General features: G+C 37.8%; 1 protein-coding gene across 1 annotated transcript; it reads right to left on the minus strand.

Annotated features, from left to right (window-relative positions):
• Nucleotides 1-113: 113 nt before the first annotated feature.
• On the minus strand, nucleotides 114-22,757 carry LOC121408446. Its single transcript, XM_041599921.1, has 23 exons — nucleotides 22,472-22,757; nucleotides 16,941-17,230; nucleotides 16,169-16,306; nucleotides 15,121-15,287; nucleotides 14,306-14,510; nucleotides 13,259-13,440; nucleotides 12,543-12,863; nucleotides 12,060-12,240; nucleotides 11,527-11,630; nucleotides 10,863-11,066; nucleotides 10,226-10,447; nucleotides 9,287-9,530; nucleotides 8,757-8,960; nucleotides 7,997-8,292; nucleotides 7,547-7,792; nucleotides 7,018-7,266; nucleotides 5,564-5,744; nucleotides 4,862-5,014; nucleotides 4,492-4,698; nucleotides 3,736-3,942; nucleotides 3,094-3,332; nucleotides 1,719-2,739; nucleotides 114-787 (listed from the first exon to the last, which is right to left on the minus strand). The coding sequence occupies exons 2-23, from the start codon at nucleotides 17,200-17,202 to the stop codon at nucleotides 753-755; spliced, it is 5,268 nt and encodes a 1,755-aa protein (XP_041455855.1). The 5' UTR covers nucleotides 17,203-17,230; nucleotides 22,472-22,757; the 3' UTR covers nucleotides 114-752.
• Nucleotides 22,758-22,981: the final 224 nt, after the last annotated feature.

A 22,981-nucleotide genomic window follows, 5' to 3' on the forward strand; every position in this document is an offset into this window, starting at 1 on the left:
ATACTATAAACAATGTTCAAATCATTTATTGTACAGATTTTTTTTCGTCAATTACACGCAGTAATTACACTTTTATTACTTTCACATTACGGCATATTTTCGTAGATTTGTTTTCAATGAATCAAACGATATTCTGTAAATTTAAACACGCTATCTCTCATGTACATTGAACTCTTAATGATTAATATTGTTAGTATAAACAAAAATAAAAACAGATAAGTATAGATTAGAAGATGTTATTCAATGTTGCACATGTAAAACTTTATTAATTCATTTAACTAAATGAAACCTATTTTAAAAGACGAATATCGATTACTCGGTTAAGAGTTATTTTTCAAAACAGTACTTTTAAGGACATGGTGATAATGTGTACTGAACATCGCATATATACTGAATTTTTGTTCTGTCTTGAATCAAAGATTAATTTCACTCTAGTACATTGTTAAACTTTATTTAGCATAAAAGCATAATCACCACTTATTACATTATCAATTTACTTATAATTCTTGTGATGAAATAATCGACACAACTCAATTTCGTAATTTCAATACACAATATGCAAAAGGAATTGAGGCAACATTTCTTGGATATATAGTATGTGCTTATGATATCTTATTCAATAGTAAGAATAGAAGAAGGCGCAAAGAAGCAAGAGTGCTTTGGAAAGATAAATACTGTGGTTGATGGAGAGGGGGAACTCGGAAATGTAGTGAGAAAGCCCTTCAAAGAGAGTGCAGAAGGGTTGCAGTTGCCTAGAGTGGGGTCTGGTCATCAGATTCGTTCATTCCTGTAGATGAAAGAAAATATATGAAAATTACGTTAACTTAGTTCTAAATAAACTTTATTGCAGGTCAATGAATGAAAATGTAATATATACACAATTACTGAATGAAATATGCATAGTTTACTGTTTTATGAGTGATAGACGCTTGTCGTGTATTCATTGTAAGAGTCATTTATGCTAATGATGTTTAATTTAGCACTTTTGAATATCTTATTGATATCACGTGCATGTTTTCTTTACATCATTAACAATTGTATTTTTCCTGAGGAAAGATACACCGTACTATGGCTCTTCTCGCACAAATTTGAATTTAAAACTGTCTTTAAGTATTCTGGACACCAATGTATAGACTGCAACCCTACCATTGATATCAACTACCGTTGTAATTATATTAATTTTACCTTTAAACTATTGACAATTGAATTCTGCAGTCCTAAGTTTTGTTCAGAGGCCACTCGGATTCAGTTGGCAATTGGTTAACTAAAGGATGATTTATAGGATATAACCTGTGTTGCGCGCATGACTGGAATATGGAAACCAATTCTAAAGCTGAGGTCAGAATACGCGGTCGAGAATAAGATCAACGATACATAATCATCATCGAGACCAGCCTCGCGGTGATACGAAGGAAAGTTAACATGAATGCCAATGGACCCAGGTAAACAGAGGACAATCCACAAAATATGAATTGGAAAGCTGTATACCCAGTTGTGTGTCCGGACAGGTTGTGCATCCGGACAATCAATTTTATAACGTCATTTGGAAAAATTTACAAGGGAAGTTTTATCAATTTTAGTACAAAATGTCAGGAAATATTATAGAGAACAAAAAAGAAGATGATTACAACTATTGAATTCGTATTTTTAGTGTAATTCAAGACAAAAAAGAAGGTTTCAAAAATATAAAGTGTCCGGACACCGGACCCCAATCCTACCTTTGTTCTCAAAGCCTGACTTTTCTTTGTAGGTCTCGGTGACATCTGATGCCTCAGACATGTCATCTTCTTCCCCATTGAAGAAAATCATCATCTTGGGGACGATGTTGCAGAGGAAGATGGCAGTAGCATCAACAGTGATTCCGATGAGAATGGCTGGTGTCTGGTAGTTCTTCTGAGGGAGGAGAGTGTAGCAACAGGCCCAAGCCACAAGGAAACAGATACTGAGGAGACTGGTCAGGAGGTGGAATTTGTTCTCCTTCTTAGCCATTCCTCGGAGACGGTTGGACGAGAAGAATGACATGACAAAGGTCGTCAAGACGAGGATGTATACGTATATCATCGAAACGATGATGCTGGTATTGTCATGGTTACATGTCTGACCCATGAATACATCACACCCAAATCGGTTAACTTCATAGGTTGCATCAACGGCAGGAGCATCGAGTATCAGCCATTCAGTCACAAGGATGACTTCGGCACCAAGCAACACACAGAACAGAACAATGTGCATGGGAAAGCTGTTAAGGATGGACTTGGTGGCACTGTCGTAACGAGCATGGAAGCTGGCGCAAATTGTCTTGGTAACTAGGACAGCGTAGACAACAGAGTATGAAAAACTGGTCATCCAACGTTGGATACCGCACGCGGATCCAACAGGGGACACCATGTACCAGATATTGTTAAGGTACATGAGGATGATTCCTATGGCCAACATGGACATCAGGAATGGATTAGAACTCTTGATCAAAGCTGAGTCACGTCGCCCAACGAGGACAACGATAGTAGCCAAACAAAGGAATCCGACAATAGCAGTTACAATCAACAAGATGATGCTCCAGGACTCCATGTTAGTATTCCATGCCCACCCAGAAGGTTGGTCTTCTGGTAGCCTTGTAGGACATTCAGCAAGAACAGAAGGGCATTCAGCTGGAGCACTGATGGGTTGATTAGCTGCTTCATTGTAGAGGTAGGTCATATCATCTTCAATGGTCAGCTCTCCACTTATCCACTCACCAATCTGAAATAAAACACACAACATAAATTCGCGATTCTTAAATCCCTACAAACGCGACAGAATCGTTTCTATAAGGTACATGTGATTTACCGGTAAGTCACCTCCTGCTTAAATATATAGTTTATCAATTTTATATAAAAAACAATTTTTTAACCTTACATTAGTTTTTATTATCAAGAACTGTGCTCTAATTCCTTACTTCAAACACCAAATGAAACAAACTTTGTTGTTTGGGTGATTTTTATATGACATGATTGACATCAGTGATAATTATATTAGAGTCTGATGTGACGTTTGACTTTTTCTCGACATTTATCGAAATAAACTTGCTTTAATAAAAAAATATTTCATTCTTACCGTTTCGAACCGTCCAGAAGACCCTTCGCCCTGAAAATTGATGATAGAATACTCAGCTGGACCCTGACGGTTTTCAAACCAGAAAGGACGTCGTCCTGCCCCTTCGAAAACATACACATCCTTGACGGCATACAGCAGTTCGTGCCAGGATGCATCGAAAAACTCAGGGCAAAGGGGAACGGAGACGTTAGGTCGGTTGTGGTAGTCGGACCGTTTGTACACATGACCAACAAAAGCTTCTGTTAAGGGTGGAAGCCGAAATTATGACAGTTAGATGGTCATAAAGATACTAAAAGTGTTTCCATACAGAACTCTGAAGCATTTGAAGGTCGAGCCATTGTTTAGAGACAATAGCTCACCTATTCAGACCTTTTATCAAACGTCCCGGTGCCATTGACACACATGGACATTGTGTAGATCATTACGAAACTAAATGGTATTTCTCATTTACCCAAGGAGGTAGACGTTTTCATTCCATCTATCACTTGTCCTACACACACCCTGTAGCCAAAATAAATACTTGATCAACCTCTTTTGCTTTCATCTTGGAAATCCCCAGTGTTGATTTTTGTGGTTTTAACAATGCACTTCTAAAAATATTTCAAATCATAAAGATCATTTCCCGCCATTAGAGATGCCTACCGTTTCCACATAGAATCTGAATCTTGTTGTGAATGGCCTGTGCGAGAACATGAACCGCGTTGATTAGAGTTGGAGCATATGGAGGAATCACACCACGTTTCCCGAGGTCGACAGATTCGATGCATTCTGAAGAAGTGCAGCCATTGGTCAATTCATCAGTGACGTAATTACGAAGCCAGTGGTTTTCATTTGTCTCTTTGACCAGGTCTGAATCGGAATGAATTGATTTAGAATTAAAAAGATTTCTTTCATAGCATTTAGAAAAGTTAGATATTTAAGGTGATGAGACTAGAGCGTATCTTGTACTTTTCACAACTAACACAATTAGGCGACCGATTCGACATCCATTTATATGCCACGAACAAGGACGACCCTTGTAATATACATATACCTTCAGAGAAATAGCCATGCATTCTTACATCAATCATGAACTGTTTGTTAGCTAGTTTCTAGCTCGGAGTGCGCTTAAATTTCTGTAGGGGGACACACCACAATGATTTTCTCTTTAAAAGCATATGCAATCATATCAATTGCAACTTCTTATAAATTATACCAGTGATGATAAGCGAGTATTTTCAGGAGTTCCAATCATACTAGGATTCAGAGTTTGGTGGTAAGGAATAGCACAATTATTTTCTTTGAAATGTCCTGAGAGATATGAAATTGTAAATGTCTTACATCCAACAAACACTAGAGTTAAAAAAAGCAAAAATATGTCGTTGATAGATGATCCTGATAAAACACAATGACATTTACCTAGATTAGAAAGATGTTCTTTCAGCGGGCTGTAATCAACTATGTAGTTGGTGACAACTATGGCACCGCGGGCGACCCTTTCTAGTCCAGCTGTGACGTCAACATCAGGATCAGTGAACCACTTATCAGAACCCACCCACGTGATCTTATCACTAGGTCCCTGTGAAGATTCCATCTCAGCAGTCAGGAGGTTTCGGGCATCAGTACCTGGAGATGAGAGATTAAAGAAAAGAGACGGTGGTATTATCATCCAAAATCAATATCCTACACTCCAAATTTAATTTAATTTGATTATTTATTTAGTTTCCTACACAAAATGAAATATTGTGATATTTTGTTGAACTATACGAAAATTTGAAATCTAACGTACTTTCGACGAAAGCGACGACGACGGTGATTCCATAATCCCTGATCGTCTGGACGATGTCGTTATGGACACGCTGTGGTGAGTCTAGATCAATGCCAATACTATCACGAACACAGATACCACTAGCTCTTGCAGCCTTGTTGAAAGAATCATTGCCTGTGAGTAGAAATAGTATGTAGTGTGTTTTAGGTAATTAAAACTGTAATTTACAAGACAATAACCATGTTCGCCTGTATGATATCTTCTCATGAAGGAGAGTCGAAACTGGACTTTAATTAATCTAAATAATGATCTTGCACCCGTAAACCATAAATTGATATTGTGTTTTGATTACTAAGCATTACATATATTTTTGTACATAGTAGATGTTATTATATCAATCATAGTTTGGAATAATTTATTATAAAAAATCAATCAATTGGGCAAAATAATACCTTTTGTTGTTATAAATAGGGTTTCTTGTGTATACATTAATAATTTTCATCACACATGAAGTAAATAATGGCCGAAGCAACAGGTCAAGGCTTATGGAAACCGACTTATTTGTAACAACGATTTCAAAAATGAGAATTCACAGTATTTCTGAGTTTCCCGTATCAAAATCCCTTTCGAGTATTGCAAGGAGTTTTTGTTCTAGATTATTAAGTAGGCGATACAATTTCAGAGTCTAATTTAAAGAATACTGAAAATATAATTTGGTCAAACCTGCATGACCGTAGTAGGAATGTGAATAGATAAAGATCACGTGATGCCATCCTTTATATTTTAGTATGTCCACGACCGCCAGGGCTTCGTTATCGTAAGCTGGCGCAGTGCTGAGAAGAGATGATGCCGGATATGGCCCCTCGTCGCTGAACACAGAAGGACTAGCTGGCGTAAAACCAATCTAGTGATTGAAAGTCAACAGCAATTAAAAGTCACTGAAGCGGGTTATACAGAGATCTTTCTTTCTTTGAAATAACATCGGCAAAAGTTAACGATTCAGTAAATGGTAGGAGGGTTTATGTAACAACTTATGAAATTGAATAAACCTTTAAAGGACATGTACAAGGTCAGGGGCAGCACACGGGGGAGGGGGTGGGGGCAGGGACCTACTACCCATATGATTTTTCACTAGTGAAACATACTGGGAAAGAGAAAAAAGAGGGAAACGGGAAGAAAGAAGGAAAGTGGGGTCTGGGCCGATACCCAGACAGGCCTAATTCAATTTTGAAAAAGGGACATCTTAAGCTCGTCTTGTCGAGACCCCCCCCCACCCACCCCTTCATCTAACAGTACATCGTAGAACCGACCCTCCCTAAGGGAGATATCGAAACATAAAAGATTTGCAGTGGAAACGGAGTAATGAAATTTTCATCTTCCCCCGCCACAATGGAGTAACTTCAGCAATCAACATAACGCATCGAAGCACTGACTATCGAAATAAAGAAATTAGATATTCCCAATAGTGACGGAGTGATAAAATCTTCTTCTACCCCTGTGCCAATGGAGTAACTTTAACAGTAAACATGATCCACGGAAGTACTTACTGTCGGAATATAGAAAGGTAAAGAAACGTCGCCCTTAGAATAGTCCCCTGTAAAAATATCCGGCTGCCGCCACTACCTAAGGTAGAAAGCTGTAATTCCTTATCGAAAGACCTAAATATTTTAAATTAGTGACGGAGTGATAAAATCTTCTTCTACCCCTGTGACAATGGAGTAACTTTAACAATAAACATGATCCACGGGAGTACTTACTGTCGGAATGTAGAAAGGTAAAGAAACGACGCCTTTAGATTACTCCCCTATCAAAATATCCGGCTGCCGCCTCTACCTAAGGTAGAAAGCTGTAATTCCTTATCGAAAGACTTAAAATATTTACATTAGTGACGGAGTGATAAAATCTTCTTCTACCCCTGTGGCAATGGAGTAACTTTAACAATAAACATGATCCACGGAAGTAATTACTGTCGGAATGTAGAAAGGTAAAGAAACGTCGCCCTTAGATTGCTCCCCTATCAAAATATCCGGCTGCCGCCTCTACCTAAGGTAGAAAGCTGTAATTCCTTATCGAAAGACCTAAAATATTCACAATAATGACGGAGTGATAAAATATTCATCCAACTCTGTCACAATGGAGTAATTTTAACAATCAATATGACCCACGGAATTACTCACTGTTGGAATATAGAAAGGTGAAGTGACGTCACTAGCCACGTGACCTTGTAGATACTCTCTTACTGGACCAAGAACACCCATCATGGGTCCAGTAGGGGGCAAGTTGGACGCTGTTCGACCTATCAAGGATGTGAGCTGGCGAGCAGTTACCAAGAACTGACCGCACGAGTCTACCACTGTCAGACCAAGTTTAAGATCCGGAAGAATGAGGGTGCTATTGTTGATTTCCTCCAAGGCATGTTTGATGATCTGTGTATGATATCGATTTTATTGTGATGTTATTTTAATGCATTGTTTAATACGTATTCTCAGAAGATTTAAAACAATGAAATGGAAATGTCACTATCTGACAAATTAGCAGAAAATGGAGTTATTAAAACAAAGGAAGCTAATTGTTTTTTTTCTTCTCACGAGACAGACAATATTTCAACTGCAAATTTCAAAGAATCGTTAATTTCATATATATATATATATATATATATATAAAAATAAACACACACATATCTAAATATTAAGACTTGATTCTCACCTCAATTGCCATAGTTTCTTGCGGACGTGTCGCTCCGCATGTCAGATTAGCGCCATCACCCTCCTCGCTCAACCAAAGAACAGCCGTAATGTCAAAGTCTCCTGGTATACGAAGATAAGTCCCACCACGCTCGGTGGTGTCGGAGCATTCGTAACAAGCTCCTCGGCACGTCGACTCTTTACCGCTGCCAACAGCAAATCGGTTGTCGACTGTAACAAGTCCGGTGTCATCTTCAAAAGTAGCGAGCTACGTATTAAAATGGTCAGATATTATGCTATTGATCATAGGATCATCTTGGGGTGAATGGATTTTCAAAAAGATTCTGCGAGCGATATTCTAAAAAAGCTTGCAATCATTTTGTAGTCAACAAGACGGTCAAGATAATGCCCCAAAACTTAGGGATCTACCATTGAAAATTTATTGAAAGTATTTCACTTAACCAATGCTTACCACTTTATTGACCAAATAATGATCCAGAGCCAATATGTTGAAAGCACTTGGTGCATTGCCATTCTCGTCAAAGGAAACTTGGGCCATACTGCCAGATCTGCTCAAGAAACTGACTTGTCGGATGTACCTAGCCCATTCCAGAGGTGATGTGGTAAGCATATTATCACAAATCCCGGCTGAGTGTGGTCCAGGGCATTTGTTACGATGGAGGTTGGTGAGGGCGTGAGCGTAGACGTAAACTGCGTTAATGACACCTTCTGCGGTGTAAACATCTCTTCGTGTAAGGGATTCTCGACCTGGACAGAAATTAAATGGTAGTTCATTCAGAAAAAGAACAAGCTTAAAGACTTTGAAATTTTCCTTCTCATGCCGACATTAGGTGTTCTTCGATAATGAAAGGATTGGGTGAGGGTTTTGTATCGATATACCTTGAAACATTTGGAATGATTTACTTTTTGCTTCATATTTTGTCTCTGATTTGGGACATTCAGTATTGTTTGAGACAATAGGTCCTTCGTTTTACCTTGAGTAGAATATAGATTTCCGCTTCTTTTCACACTGGTCATTTTTGTTTTTGCTCATTTCATTTTGATCATAATCATGACATGTAAACCGACAGCTGCTTATTAGAATAGTGGGACTCAAACTCAACTGGAACCAAGATAATCATGACATGTAAACCGACAGCTGCTCATTAGAATAGTGTGACTCAAACTACACTGGAACCAAGATAACCTTGATGGGGGAAATGCCAGCGTACCTGAGCACGGAGTGGTGAATAATTGAGGCATGTCTGCTCCGCCCAGCTGACATTGGAACTTATTCATCCAGTATTCAGCAAACCATGTGTTGTGAACTGAATCAGCAAAGAGTCCTCCTTCCATTGTTGATTGGGGTGTCAAAGAAATAAAGTGATCAACAAAATCGTCTACAGGAGTCGACTTACGCCTCAGAGTAATGGAATCTAAACACAAAGGGAAAATGTACAGAAAAGTTATAACTAAGTATTATGCATGAAAACATTTTTTTTCTCATGCTTCATAATTATCTGTTCCTAGTTTAATCACGTTCTAGAAAGAATGAACTTTATTTCTTTACCCAACATAAGGTAAAACATGTAGTTTCTAAACTAAAATGATGTGAAAGTATCCTTGGTTGATATTTGAGTTCAAGTTAGCAGGTTTTCCTTTGAGTGAATTTTCACTCAGAAATGAAAATTATATCAGGTTGAAGCACTAAAAAATCTAAAAGTCAAGGTGTTTAGTTGTTTTTAATGCTATTTTTACATACCGGTATGAATAACTCTGTTCGAACTCTCAAGGTAGTTGGTATCCGCAGTGAAAGCATAAATCATCTGCAGGAACTCTCCAGGAAGATCACGTCGCTCCAAGGCACTGAACAGGAACTGCGTTTCATCATTATTCGCAAAGGTGATGACGACGTCGGCGGAAGGCTTGGCGAGAAGGCGATCGGCGACCCCGTTGAAGTCGGTGATTGGCTCAAATGTGATGGTTTGTGCAACGCAGATACCATTCTACAAAGGTCAACATCAAATGGTACATATATTTATTTTTTTTGGGGGGGTGGGTCTTATTTGGAGTAATTCTATTTCAATAGTTTATTGCCAATAGCATTCGAAATGCTTCATGATAATGAAATCAACCGTAATTAAACCCATGGCCTAATGTATTCACGTCAGTGGTGTGCACAAGGCCGGAAAGCTAGGCCAAGGCTATAACTGTACGAGGTTAAGAAAAACGCCATGTTGAATGCTCGAGGAAAGGGTCGAGGATAAGAAGTCTGAGGTCAAGGTTAGTGTGCCCTGGGGCAAGGACAAAGCTGTTTTGTCTGCAGTTGTCTACAACGGGAGGACAGGGCTCCAAGATTACAGCACTAGAAATTATTTTCTTTTCAATAGAATAGTAAAATCCATTGACATATTGTTACCTTATTATTTGAAGTATTCAATGACCTCATCAGGTCTCGCTTCAAGGACCTACCATGTGGCCTAAGGCCCAAGGTAAAGGGCGTTAGAACTTCACTTTCGAGGTCAAGGTCACACAAAAATAAAAAATCAGAAAATTATATATCAACGTTTAATGACGTTTTACACCGAGTTCTACTTCAATTCAATGGTAAATATAACCATTACGCAGCAGGTCTGAGCGTCATTCAGCTATCGATTTTTGCGATGTTACTGCGGCACAAGGACAGTATCACTCAACTTACTTTCTTGGCCTCTTCAATGAAATTCGCTGCAGTGGTGTTGTAGATTCCATCACGGGACTGCGTAACTTGAACGTAGGTGAGATCGTGCTCTTTGAGGAACGCCACTATAGCTGTAACCATCGAACAACTTGGTGCTACCAGGCGCGAGAAATAAGGATATTCTGCTTTGTTGCTAAGAGCTGGTAATCTGGCTGAGTCGCTTACTTGTGGAACACCAAGAGGCTGTAGAAAAAAGGAAACTGTTAGTCGTACTAAAAAATGAATAATAATGTAGCAAATGTAGCATGACTGTTATAAAACCTTTTGCTAATTTCTGATATTGTAAATTTCGAAATGTATTAAGTAAAACTAATAAATGATAAACTCCATGACTTATACATGACAGGAAAGTCTGTTCTAAAGGCCAAGACTTGATATGATAGTGGTGAACTTGTATTCCCAAATTTAAATATACAAATCAGGTTTAACAAATTCCACAGATGCTGTAATTAATCAGTTTTCTCCAACTATCAGTAGGCCTATGTAGAAGTTTTCATTGTCAATGTAAATTTAAAGGCAGAAGTTGTACAGTAAATTAAAATTCCTTCTCTTTTCGTATCTCCACGATTTCTAATTATATCAAGCAAGATTCTGATACCTGTAAAACCTGATCTATCTCGACTGTTTCAGCGTCATCGACACGGCTGATGACGCCGGCCATATATTCATTCCTCATTTTCTCCTCGTTGACGTAACGCCCGAAGGCCTGGTTGGGCTGGCGAGTGAAATGCCTCACAAAGTCGTATGTTACCGATGCTGCGTGGTCGGGTGAGCTGCATGATTCACCAAGCATTGGTCTTAGCTGAAACAAATATGATGTAAATATTGACATCGGTAGACATCATTCTTTCATTCACTTTGAACTTTGCATTAAACACCTGACTGTATATATATATAAAGTTTCCTTAAATCATTAAGAAAAACATAAGACCGAGAAAGAAATAGGAACCAGAATATAGGAACATCATGGTTGCGTGGGAAATAGATGAAGGTGATTTAATCTGTGAGATATTAGATGTGTTGTGTGGTATAAAAGGAAAGTAGAGAACAATGAAACAAGAAGAAAATTACAATCGAAAACACTTGGGACTAAAATTATTCATGCATCATCTACAATTCAAAATAATTTGGCTGTTTATGGATATAAACTTTTTAAACGAAATTTTGGTTTACTGGTGACCTGGACGGGATGCCAGAATAATAATGTGCGACTCGATGTGTTTAATGATCATGGGTACTAAGCAGATTGTGTCGATATTCACCTGCATGCCTGGCAAGAGGGAGGAGTCTTTGTTGACTTGATCCATGGCCCAAAGCATAGCCTCGGCTTGATCAATACCCGGATGGTGGCTCAAAGTGGAGCAGTCTGTAACCAAGGTAACATGAGAACATTAAGGTAGGTGGAAAGGAAGACGGGGAAGGAGGTGTAGGGTGGAAAGGCAGAGGGGAGAGATGAGGGACGAGGAGTATAATTTATCATGAATCACGATTATGATGATAGTTTGTTACGTATCACTTTACGCCAGGACAACAGACGCAGTCAGGAAATGCAGATCCCTGATAAAATCTCAATCCTCAACACTAAGATACATTCGTCATAAATGTGATTAAAATATGACAACAGTTTTTTAAACCAAGATATCCATCGTCAAAGTCGCTGTGAGACGAATGGAAACTGATTTTGAGTCATGGTCACTCACTGGAGAAAATGTATATACATGCGCGGTGAACATCATAAGTTAAGCGACAAAATCTTCAACAACGATTGGAAATGTCTAAACCATTAGTAACATACCCGGCTCATGAACAGGAAACATTCCGGCTAGATTGAGAATGTCATAGTGATCATATACCACAGTACACGATGGTCTGCTACATGACGACGTAGGTGGTGTGTTCGTTACTCCACTCTGAAGGTAGAACTTGATTTCGTTTCCAGATACCATCAACGTGTTTGACCCAGCCCATTGACCAACCTTTTGCACACAAAAAATAAAAATTATTTCTTTCAATATTACCTCAAGACAGCCCTTCATGGAATAATATAATCAAGATTATTGAAGATTTACATTTGTATAGAAAACATGTTTATAATAATGAAGTCCAGTTCAATGCCGACAAGAAATACAGAGAACGGAATGCCCCTTTCAATAATAATGATACTGACAATAAAACTGTTCAACATTGCTTTCTTTTAGGCTCGATTGACCGTATACCATGCAGCCAAGATATCTGACCAGTCAATACGTTGTCCTCACCCCCACGTACATCAGTATACCTTTTTAACTGTCAGGGTGGAGCCCTCAAGCTGTAGTTGCCTAATCTCAAAGGTGGGAACGGCTGGATCCCCGTTCTCATCAAACGCTATCCTTCTTCCAGAGACACCGGTAAAATCTGCCGTCTTGACGTACATCTCCACGAATTCACCCGACCCCATCATCTTCATGACGTCACAGATACCAGGAGTGGAGGATCCGCACTTGTCCGAATGCGCTCTTCGAAGGGCATCCACGTAGACATGGGTGGCATCAATGGCAGATGGCACATAGGTTGCCGGCTTGTTGTAATTGATTGTTATGTTGTTCAACATCATGTAATTCTAAGAAATGAAGAAATACATTTATAATTACAAGATTTGAAGTTCCTATTAATCAACATTTTTTCAGAAACACTTTAACAGGTCAAAGAAGATATGTACCCCTAAATCTTCGAAATTAGCCAATTGAATACATTGGCATTGTTGGAAAATATCTAGAAGATGATCAGTTTCAAAATAAATTCTAGATTTAATGATCCTCAGATTGATTATATCTTAAGTAATTAATATTTAATATAACATCGATGTTATTTATTTATTGATCTAGACAAAATACAGCCGATTTTTTCATGTAATTTTTTTTAAAGACATTAATATAGAAAATGTTGTAGAGCTGGTGTCTACATTTTAAACGATACAAAATAAGTTTGACTCAATTCCGCAGAGGTTATATCTACCTGGACATCGGTATTGTAGAATTCTCCTGCTGCGATGCTGAAGAAACCCTTAGCCGACAACATATCAACAGGGATGTCATAGTCACAACCAACTATCTGAAGATCCAAAGCAGCACCACCTCGTGACTGGATGGATGTCTGTAGACTGAACAGGTCCGAAGACGATCCCCAGAATGCAACAACTGCGAAATACAAAAAGAGAATAAAAACAATGTACTTAAATTGAAATATTCGCAAAGTGATCTTACGACGAGTCTGTGTACTGTAAGGCGATGATTAAAGACTTCTTGAAAACATCTTATTTTGTCCGAAACAATTGATTTTCTAAAATCAGTCTGCATTACTGCTTGAAAAAAAAAAGATTGTCGATAATAACTTTCCTCCACCCGTCAATGATCAATACGTGGTGTTGTTAGATAATATTACCATTTCATTACCCTTTTTTACCTTATCGTCAACACTATGGTAACAATGTGGCTATACGATTCATCTGAAATTTAGAAAACCGATTATATGAAGGGACCAAACTAGAAAATGATTCATCAAACAGTGGCACAATGAGCAAAATATTTGAGGAGGGCAAATTCAGGCGTTTCGTGCAAAATTTATTTTTGAAAAGTAGTGAGCGGAGCGATCGCGAGCAAATATTCAAAATAATACAATTTTTGGGATAGATTTTGATATATTTTACTCATAAAATCGCAATTTTATTTTACCCCTCTCTATTTCCTTTTCCTTCCTTTTCCCTTTTTCCTTGGTGGTGTTTTATTTATTTATTATTATAATTTTTTTTTGGGGGGTGGGGTGGGGTAAAGCGCTCCAAGTCCCCCTCCCATCTGTACACCACTGCCATCAAGCAAAGGAGTCATCAGTATGTCAATATCAAACTCCCAATAGAACCGGCCGAGAGTGGTGCAATTTTTATTTTTGTCATAACTCATATATACCAACTTGATAGTCATTCACTTGCATTCAATGTATAATGATCTATTCAAACCAAAATAAAGAATAGATCAAAGAGGGAGTAAAAGTATTTTCGGGGAAAACCTTTTGCATCTTGATTCGCGATGAGCTGTGAAACGACGAGGTTATAATCAGCGCCACTTGATGGAATGCTTATCGATGTAGCCAGAGCAACACGACCTTTCGCCGCTTCCTTGAACGCTTCTGCGCCTGTCATTCCGTATGACCCTTCACTGTAGACCAGATGGACGTAGGACCAGCCAAAGTTGTCGAAGAAATCCACCATTGCCTGTGGATGATATCAACAAAACATGTGTATACTGTACGCAGTCCATATAGAATGATTCCAATGACATCCAATTATCAGCATTATCTGTGAATATAAGAATAACATGGCCAATGGCAATACCCCCCTCTATCCGCCCCTAAACACACCTTATAGCCATGATAGCAAACAAAAGTAACGAGATGTTCCAAGTTAACAAAAATAAAGCAATTCCAGTAACCATTAAATTAATTAGTGTTTATAGATACAGGCCATGCATGCACCTTGACCATCACCGTTAGCATTTTTGGATTTTGGAAGCATAGAAGAGGCTGGGAATAAGAAATATTCCATTTCGTTTACTGATATAATTTGAATCTGAATCCAAAGGCCACAGAGCGAATTGACAAACTGTATTAAATAAATGAAATAAATTCAGTTTTGGTCTTAAATCACAATTCAGATAGCCTTCTTTGCCTTCAACACCCAGTATGGGTTTAAGGAAATGATTAAAATCGCCTTGTCTTATTGATAGCATTGACACTTAATGGGATACGAAGGCGATCCAAGCACCAACACTAAACGGTCGACATCGAATTTCTTCAGAGGAAAACAACATCCCCTGCGGACCTACCTGTGCTTGGACACGATCAGATGGGACAGTCCGAAAGAACAACCCATGTTCCGTTTTATCACTGAGTGAAGGGGAGGTTGCAGAATGGCTGATCGTCGGAACCTCAGCACTGGACAGTATCGGGGAAACTGCCAGAGCCTCGCCACTTGTGTAGGGGCCAATCATGCCTGTGGTTTCAAGAATCGTTTGTTGAAAAAATGTTTAAGATAATTCTTTTTTTACATGAACACATTCAAGAGTGTAATAAATATCAACCTGGTATATTTTTAAAAGGAAGAACGAGTACACAGAAATAGGGAATCAATCGAATTGACGATTCCGTAGTAGTTTTAACATAACTAACACAGCCCATCTCGATGTAGACCAAAAGCTTCGGTCTCTGTTTTGTTGGTTGTTCAGCTGAACTCCGTTGGCTTCACTCACCAAATACAGAGACCGAAGTTCTAGCGCGATCTGTACAGGGGACTCAATGGCCATAATTATGTTTATGTACTTAAGATCGGATAAAACGGGGAAGTGAATTTGCGCGACAGCCGAGGTACGTCACTGATTTTATTCCTTTCAACTTCATTTTTCTCCGTTATTTGGCAATTAATGCCAAGAGGGAATATAAATTTGCATTTTGCTCGCGTTAATTTTCAAAAATTTTATTCATTAAAGGCAAAAATTGAAGAGCAACCGTCAGCAACGACGGGGGGATTTTGCATTGCAAGTCCCCTAAAGGTGGCTGCACGATAGCGAGCCGTCTGTGTACGAGGAGAATTTTAAAAAATGTTAACAAACTCCTCGAAACAGACGGCTGCCAGCTGTCTAATCTCGATGCAGCCTTGCTTTTAAGACACCTAGACAATATAAAATACCACAACAAACCTTCATGATGAGAATACCTTTGACGATGAATCATAATTTATTAGACTTTTGCAGCGATTTGAAATCTATAATTCGAGGCCTTGTATTCGATTCTCTTTGTTATGAAGCCGTAACAATTCCCGTTGGTTGATACAATGTAATATATTTACCAAAGGTTTATTAATCCATTCATACTCACCTGGCCTGAAGGGAGGGTTAAGGCATGGATATATCCCTTGAGCTGTGGTATTGACTTGGTCCACGATCTCGGATGCGTAGTATGTGACGTCAGCGACGGCTCGGTCAGTGATTTTACATGATTCATAACGCTCCAAACCTGAAAAGAAACCCACCCAGAGTATGCTTGTCAATTACCTAAACAATTTAAACAAGATAACACCTTTGATATGAATAATGGTATACGTTGGTGTTTGATTTAATATCGTAATGCCTTTCCCGTCGTTCTTTTATTGTCTTTAGGTCTATATAATACATATTTTCCAACGTTTTAGTTCGTTTTCCTTTTTTTTCATCGATTCTATGCTTCTATGGCTAGTGCTGCACGGCTTATTATGATTTATCAATTTCAGCTTGTTTTGTACTTTAATATTTGTGACTCAGAGTTTAATCAATCTGTTTATTTGCAACCATTGTTTTTTTATTAATTGATATCGCGCTAGCATGGGTATAGCATGTTTTAGAGATTGATATACCCTAAAAACAAAGTGCTTAACAATTCGGTACTAAATTGTGCTGACTCAGCACTTCTAGCAGGCCTCGTGCTGTTCTTAGCACCTGAAGTGCTGAAAATAGCATCAGGAGTGAATTTACTATAGGAGCTCCTGAAGTGATAGATTTAACATTTAACTGCTAAGAGTGTACAAAGCCTTATATAACCTTATTATTCTTCCATCGACTTCATATAAGTCAAGGATGCTTTTTAAAAAGTTATTATCCATAACGTTTCCTACCGATGTGGAAATTTGGTGCTTGCATCCCTGGTGGTGGGGCTGCAAGTGCTGCCTGAATCGCTTGGTATATCTCCTGATGTTTCATTGGTAGAGAACATGTACTCCCATCGGAAGAAGCGTAGAAACTCTGCATAACGCCTATTATGACGTCAGCATCCGATGCCCAATACTCGTCGACAACCCGCTCTCGGCATTGCTGCGCGTAGGTGGCAGACGCCAAGGCGAACAACGATATGACTAGGAGGTTCGTTTTGATCTTCATGATGATCCGAGAGTCTTAGCAGTTCCAACTAAAAAAAGGAATGAACAATTCATCTTCATTATCAAGTTTGTATCATTCGGGAGTGATATCGAGGAACCAGAGTCGTCACACTAAGGCTATCTGTACAGGAATGTGTATTTCATAGTTTCATAGTCAGCAGCGTATTAAACCATAATCATTAAGATCATGCATTCCTACTAAATGGGCATCTTTAATATTAAGATCTTCATAGAGAATTTCTCTGTATTTCCTGTAGAAGCGTGTATTGAAAATTGCTTAATTGTGGGGACAGGATGAATATCGGTGACAGTCCATGGGGCAATAATTTGGTAATAGTAACAGAGTGCCTAAATTTAATCAACGTCTACAAATGCCGTGGCATCAGATGAATTATCATTGACATCAATACCCCATATAATTGACATTGGGTATATTCTGCGTGTTTTTTAATAGTTTCTATGTGAAGGTACTCTAATATTCCCTGAAAATGTGAATATGTAAGGTCAGATACTATTATATACTGTAAAAAATATTGGGTAAAATTTTCACCAGCACGAGGGTAATTATGTATCCAACCAATTTGGGGTAGTATTTTACCCAATGCGGGAAGCATATTGTCCAGTAAGGTAAAAAATAAGCAGAAATTACTTTAGAATGAGCAAATTTTCATCACACTTGATAAATAAAAATGCCCAAAAGAAATGCCCAATGTTGGTTGATACAAAATTACCATCATGGAGCATTTTTACCCAATATTTTTAAGAGTGTAGTGAAAGTTAAATATCTGAAAGGGGGTGATAATTCAGTGCTTGATTTGAAAAAATGTAAATATGATAATAAACAAGCATGCATAATGCTGACAATTAAATTGACCGAAATGGTTTGAAAGTAAGAAAGTGATAGCATTTCTTAATCTCGCGTATTTTCACAAAATAAATGGTTTTATGCGCACAAGGGTGGTATGCAAATTAGGGAAGCAATTGCGGTATATACTTACTATTTCTTCTGATATTTTTCCGAATGAAATATAACATTAAAATTGTTTCTTCTCTGCAATATAGTGTCACTTCATGTTGATCATGAAGAATCGCTATTATCATAACTTCTGATTGAATCAGGAGTTTCTTTGTAAATAAACTCCCAACTTATATATTTTATGTCATAAGATAACTCTCAAATTAACAGTCAACGGCTTTACAGTACATATGGATAAAAAGTTTACATTTTGGAAAAAGTCCCATAATTGAAAAAAGAAAATACAACATGGGGATATTTTTTTACATAATATTATTAGGCTTTGTCTCATCTTCCAGATGAAAGTATAAATTTTGACAGAATCTTACACTTCAGTGAACACGTATTCGATCATGTAAAGCTTGCTGAAATCGGTTTTCGCAGAAATTATGATTTTCACGCTGTATCGATGGGACTACATGTACTTTTATCTTTTGTGGCCACTTTCGGTAAATGAAAATAAATTACATTACACCTTTTTATAAAAACCTTTCTACCCGAAAAATCATTTTAAGCCTATAGGAAAAAAATGTTTTGGTTTTTTCTTCTAGCTGGATAGGAGGATATGAAATGATGCAAATTGAAATTTAAAGGGGGTTCATACTTCATGTCATCTTGTTCCTCCACACTTCTCCAGGCATGACAAGGAATAACAAAAAGAAACCAACACTATTATTTCAGGCTAATCACTGCTAAATGTAGAACAGATAATCATCGCAATGGTCTAGGTGTGTATGGGCGGGGAAGGAGGGGGATGGTTTGTTGGTTGGTTTGTTTTATTCACAATGAAAAATACATAAACATATAACAAAATATGCATTACATGATCAAATGATTATATGCAACAATGTTTAAATATAACAATAAATGTAATACAATATATAAAAATCATATCACAGAGATAAACCCGTATCAGATTGAATAGCCATTCTGTTCTTCCCCAGGGTCCCTAAAGAATCAACATTACAATACAAAATGAAATAATTCTAAATAGATTTATAACAATATATGAAAAACGTAAAAGATTTGATGAAAGAACTTCTGCCCCCCCCCCACCCATCTCGTCAGTCCTTAACATGAAACAATCATTACATTGTTCCAGTTATTTAAAAAATATTTTTATGCTGTTGAAATGTTGTTAAGTTTTTAAATGTTAAGAGGCGAATTTTTATACAATTTTTCACAACGATACTGAAATGTTTGCATTTTCATTATTAGATTTAGGCAAGACAACTTGGGAGGGGGACGCAATGGCGCTCGTCGGGTATTTTGGCCAAGGTAAAAAGTTAGAAAGGAAACAGCTAATTCTCCTCAAATTATCCTCTTTAGCTTAAGGCGCTCTTTGTGATTAACGTTCGCTTTTATTCATATAAATATTTACATGTAATGCGCAAATCCACTTTTCTGAACTTTCAAAAGTAACTGGTGCTCACACAAGCAGAAAGGTTTTCGATCTTTCACTAAAAGAGACTTATTCCTAAATTTAAATGTATAAAAAGCTTTAGGATGTCAGAAATATATCGTTTTATATGATTTTTGAAAGAGTGAGTTTCTTTTTGATATACTCACACTACCTGCATCGGAGTGTATAAATAATTGGTAAAATTTGAATGAAACATTTAACTGTCTTTTTTTCATTCATGATTTTGAAGAATTTTCCGTCAAAAGCATTATTGTTGGGACGGGTTTCAAGAATGGGATTAAGAAGTGAGAGATTTAGGCGCCCTGATGAAATTGGACGCCCCCCTCCATAAAAAAAATGAGAGAAAGAGAGAGAGTATAGGGCAAAACAAGGCTGCTTTTGATGGGCAGTCTGCGTAAAAGAGGGTACGATAAAATACTCTGGATATATTGGTTATCGAGAAGGATTATAAAAACCGAGAGTTGTGTAACAGCGTGAACTTCAATTAAAAACGAGATACATCACGAAGAGGGACCGTGGACATCGATCGTTATTTCGGATGGGGAGAGGGGCGAAAGTGAATAAAATGTGTTTTAAAAAAAATTAAAAAAAATAAAAATGTTTGATGCGCTCTATTCCTAATGTAATACAGAATTTTACGCGCAAAGCGCCCGAAAAATAGACGGCTTTATACATGTATGTTCAATAGGCCTATAATTTAAGCCAAGTTTAATGTTTTTATTGTGCTTTCCAAAGCTGTTTTATATTTTTATCAAGTTGTCAAAATGCGGGGGCGATTCGATGTCTCCCATATTTTCATAGGGGTCGAACACCCCCCCCCCCCCATCGATTCCTCTGAGAGAGAGTGTGTGTGAGTTTGTGTGTGTGTGAGAGTGAGAGAGAGAGAGAGCAGGGAAGTGTGGTAAAATTTATATAATCAGAGAAAAGAGTCTGCTAAAAAAAAGCAAATGCGAGAACTTAATATTCTCCGAATCTGTTCAATTTGTTTTGGTCTACAAACAACAGAAACCCGACAATTGAGCGCAAAGCCACTTAACCTCTTTCTATCTGAAATTGACACCTGAGGGAAAAGAAAACGTTGGCGGGATTACAAGATAATAGTTACAAAACGTTTTTCAGGGCTGTGAGAGAAAAGTTCTATGGATAGTAAGTGGTCAATTTCCTCTAACAGCCTAGAAAATTATGAATAAAAGAAGTGATGAATAGATTTCAGGAACACAAGTGGGCTCAATTGCCAATTGCTGCTTTCTCCCGCACCGTCCCGCACTCAGCTTGTGCCAGCAATCCAAATTTGCATAACAAGGGATAGGCAGGATGACGTAAACATTTCTTTTGACCAATCGCATCAACTCGAATGGATAAGTGACGCTTTGTGAGTCGATACCGAGTTCTGACTGGTGCGAGGAATAGCTAATCGCAAGCGAGCACCGGCTCTTTTGCACCCGACTCCTAACCACGTCGGTAATATGCCTTCATGAAAACGCGCTACTCGTTTTGTTTAATTCAGGGTCTGAATTTGTATTTTTTCTTTTTTTTTTGCAGAAAGATTACATATGTTTCTAATAGATCAGTGTCGTGTTTAGAAAGAAAAATCGAGGTTGTTTTGGCCAGGGATTACGACTGCTATTCAGTGATCGTTCGCTCAATTAAATTGACTAATACGAACATTTCTAGGTAAAGGATATCACGACAGGGGCTGCGGATCAAATTGAGAGTGAGGGGTGGGGAGGGTGCATGCTGACGGTCACTTTCATGCATGTTTGTGTAAATGGATACTGGAAATTTGGGGCTTAACCCCTGAGCACCCCGACTCTTTTCAGGTTCAGATGTTAAAATCAGAAACATTAAACGACATAAAAATGACATTTTTCTTGTTTTGGAGGTTAAGATCTCCATCCCAGCTCCGTCTCCCATCTTTCTCTTTCAATCTCTCTCCTCTGTTTCTCTATGATGTATGCTTCATCTGCTCATAAATCAATGACCCGTATTCTGATAGCAGGTTTAACTTAAACTCAGGTTTAAAGTTGTTTAAATATGGAAAGCTAAAAGTATCAAAATTTTTATTCAGTTGTATGTTTCTTATGCTTACTGTGCTCTTTCCTGATTCATCGAAGTTGAAGACAATTATCTATTTATACTTCCTAGACAATTTATCAATGATTTGAGAGCCAAATGAGCTGAAGTATGATATCTCTACTGTTAGTGATTTATGTAACAATTGGCTATCCATACTTACACCACAACTTTAAACCTGAGTTTAAGTTAAACATGATATCAGAATACGGGCCAATTACTCTATGTATTTGATACGTGTCATGTCATGGAGTGATATTAAACAAAACAAAACAATAATTGAATTATAATGTAATACAACCATCACTAATAAATCATAAAGCATTTTTAAAATCTGATCAAATAAGTACCAAAAAGTAAGAGTATGATAATAATCGATCCGATATTATGTTATGATTCTTCTCAAATCACATATTACCTTTTTATCACAATAAAAAGTAAGAATAAGGTTCAAATAAGTCATGTTTAATGTTATCATGGTTATACAGCCTCGTCTACCCCAAGAACCAAATGCCGTTCATTAAGAGTTGAACTGGATTATTTAAAATTTTAACAACACTGTTAGTCTTTTATAAATATGCCCCTGAAGTATTGTCAATGGAATGTATAGTATTTTTGTATGTTAATTCAACTTTTATTGAGGTTTTAAATCCCTTAAAGCAAACCAAGCTGTATAAAGTGTTGCTACTGTTTACTTCAATAGCTCAAGACTATATAGGTTAGAAATTACAAAAATCATATATATTATGATTCACTCACATTCTATAGGAGCGCATCAAGATCATGGAAAACCAAAGATGTTCCTTTCTCTCTATCTCTCTGACCCAAACAATTACTTCGTTCACCGCGTGTCGATTGAGGTTTCAAAGATTGTTTTCAGTGGGAAATCTCAAGAAGAAATTGTGGACGAACTAAGCCGTGATGATCTGACCCAAAACCACCAAGTACCAAGTCTGCTAGAATCATGAGACGACCATCTCCATCAAGTATAGGGACGGAGAAATCTCAAGATGCTTTCCAACGGAATGCAAGCGTACTGAGATTAAGAGTTTGAAACTTCAACTTTAAGAGTGAGAAGGCGTGGCTTAAGTTTTACGTCGTTTGCCTTCTGGATTATCATTGGCCATCTGTAATGATCAGTCACGGTTAACTTGAAACTCTGCGCATATCATTCTTTTGAGTTTGCTTAGTATTTCCGAATTGACCTACCACAAAAGACTGCATGCAGTTGAGTCCTTATTCGGTGACAATTTCATTGTGAGATAAAAC

The sequence above is a fragment of the Lytechinus variegatus genome, chromosome 2 (genome assembly GCF_018143015.1).
Source record: "Lytechinus variegatus isolate NC3 chromosome 2, Lvar_3.0, whole genome shotgun sequence".
NCBI classification, from domain to species: Eukaryota; Metazoa; Echinodermata; class Echinoidea; order Temnopleuroida; family Toxopneustidae; genus Lytechinus; species Lytechinus variegatus.

Coding starts and splice junctions, on each gene's coding strand:
- LOC121408446 (XM_041599921.1), bottom strand. CDS start 17,202: ATGAAGATCAAAACGAACCTCCTAGTCATATCGTTGTTCGCCTTGGCG. Junction 14,511..15,120: donor CTGATCGTGTCCAAGCACAG/GTAGGTCCGCAG, acceptor TATCATCCACAG/GCAATGGTGGATTTCTTCGA. Junction 8,293..8,756: donor ATTCACCACTCCGTGCTCAG/GTACGCTGGCAT, acceptor ATTTCTGTCCAG/GTCGAGAATCCCTTACACGA.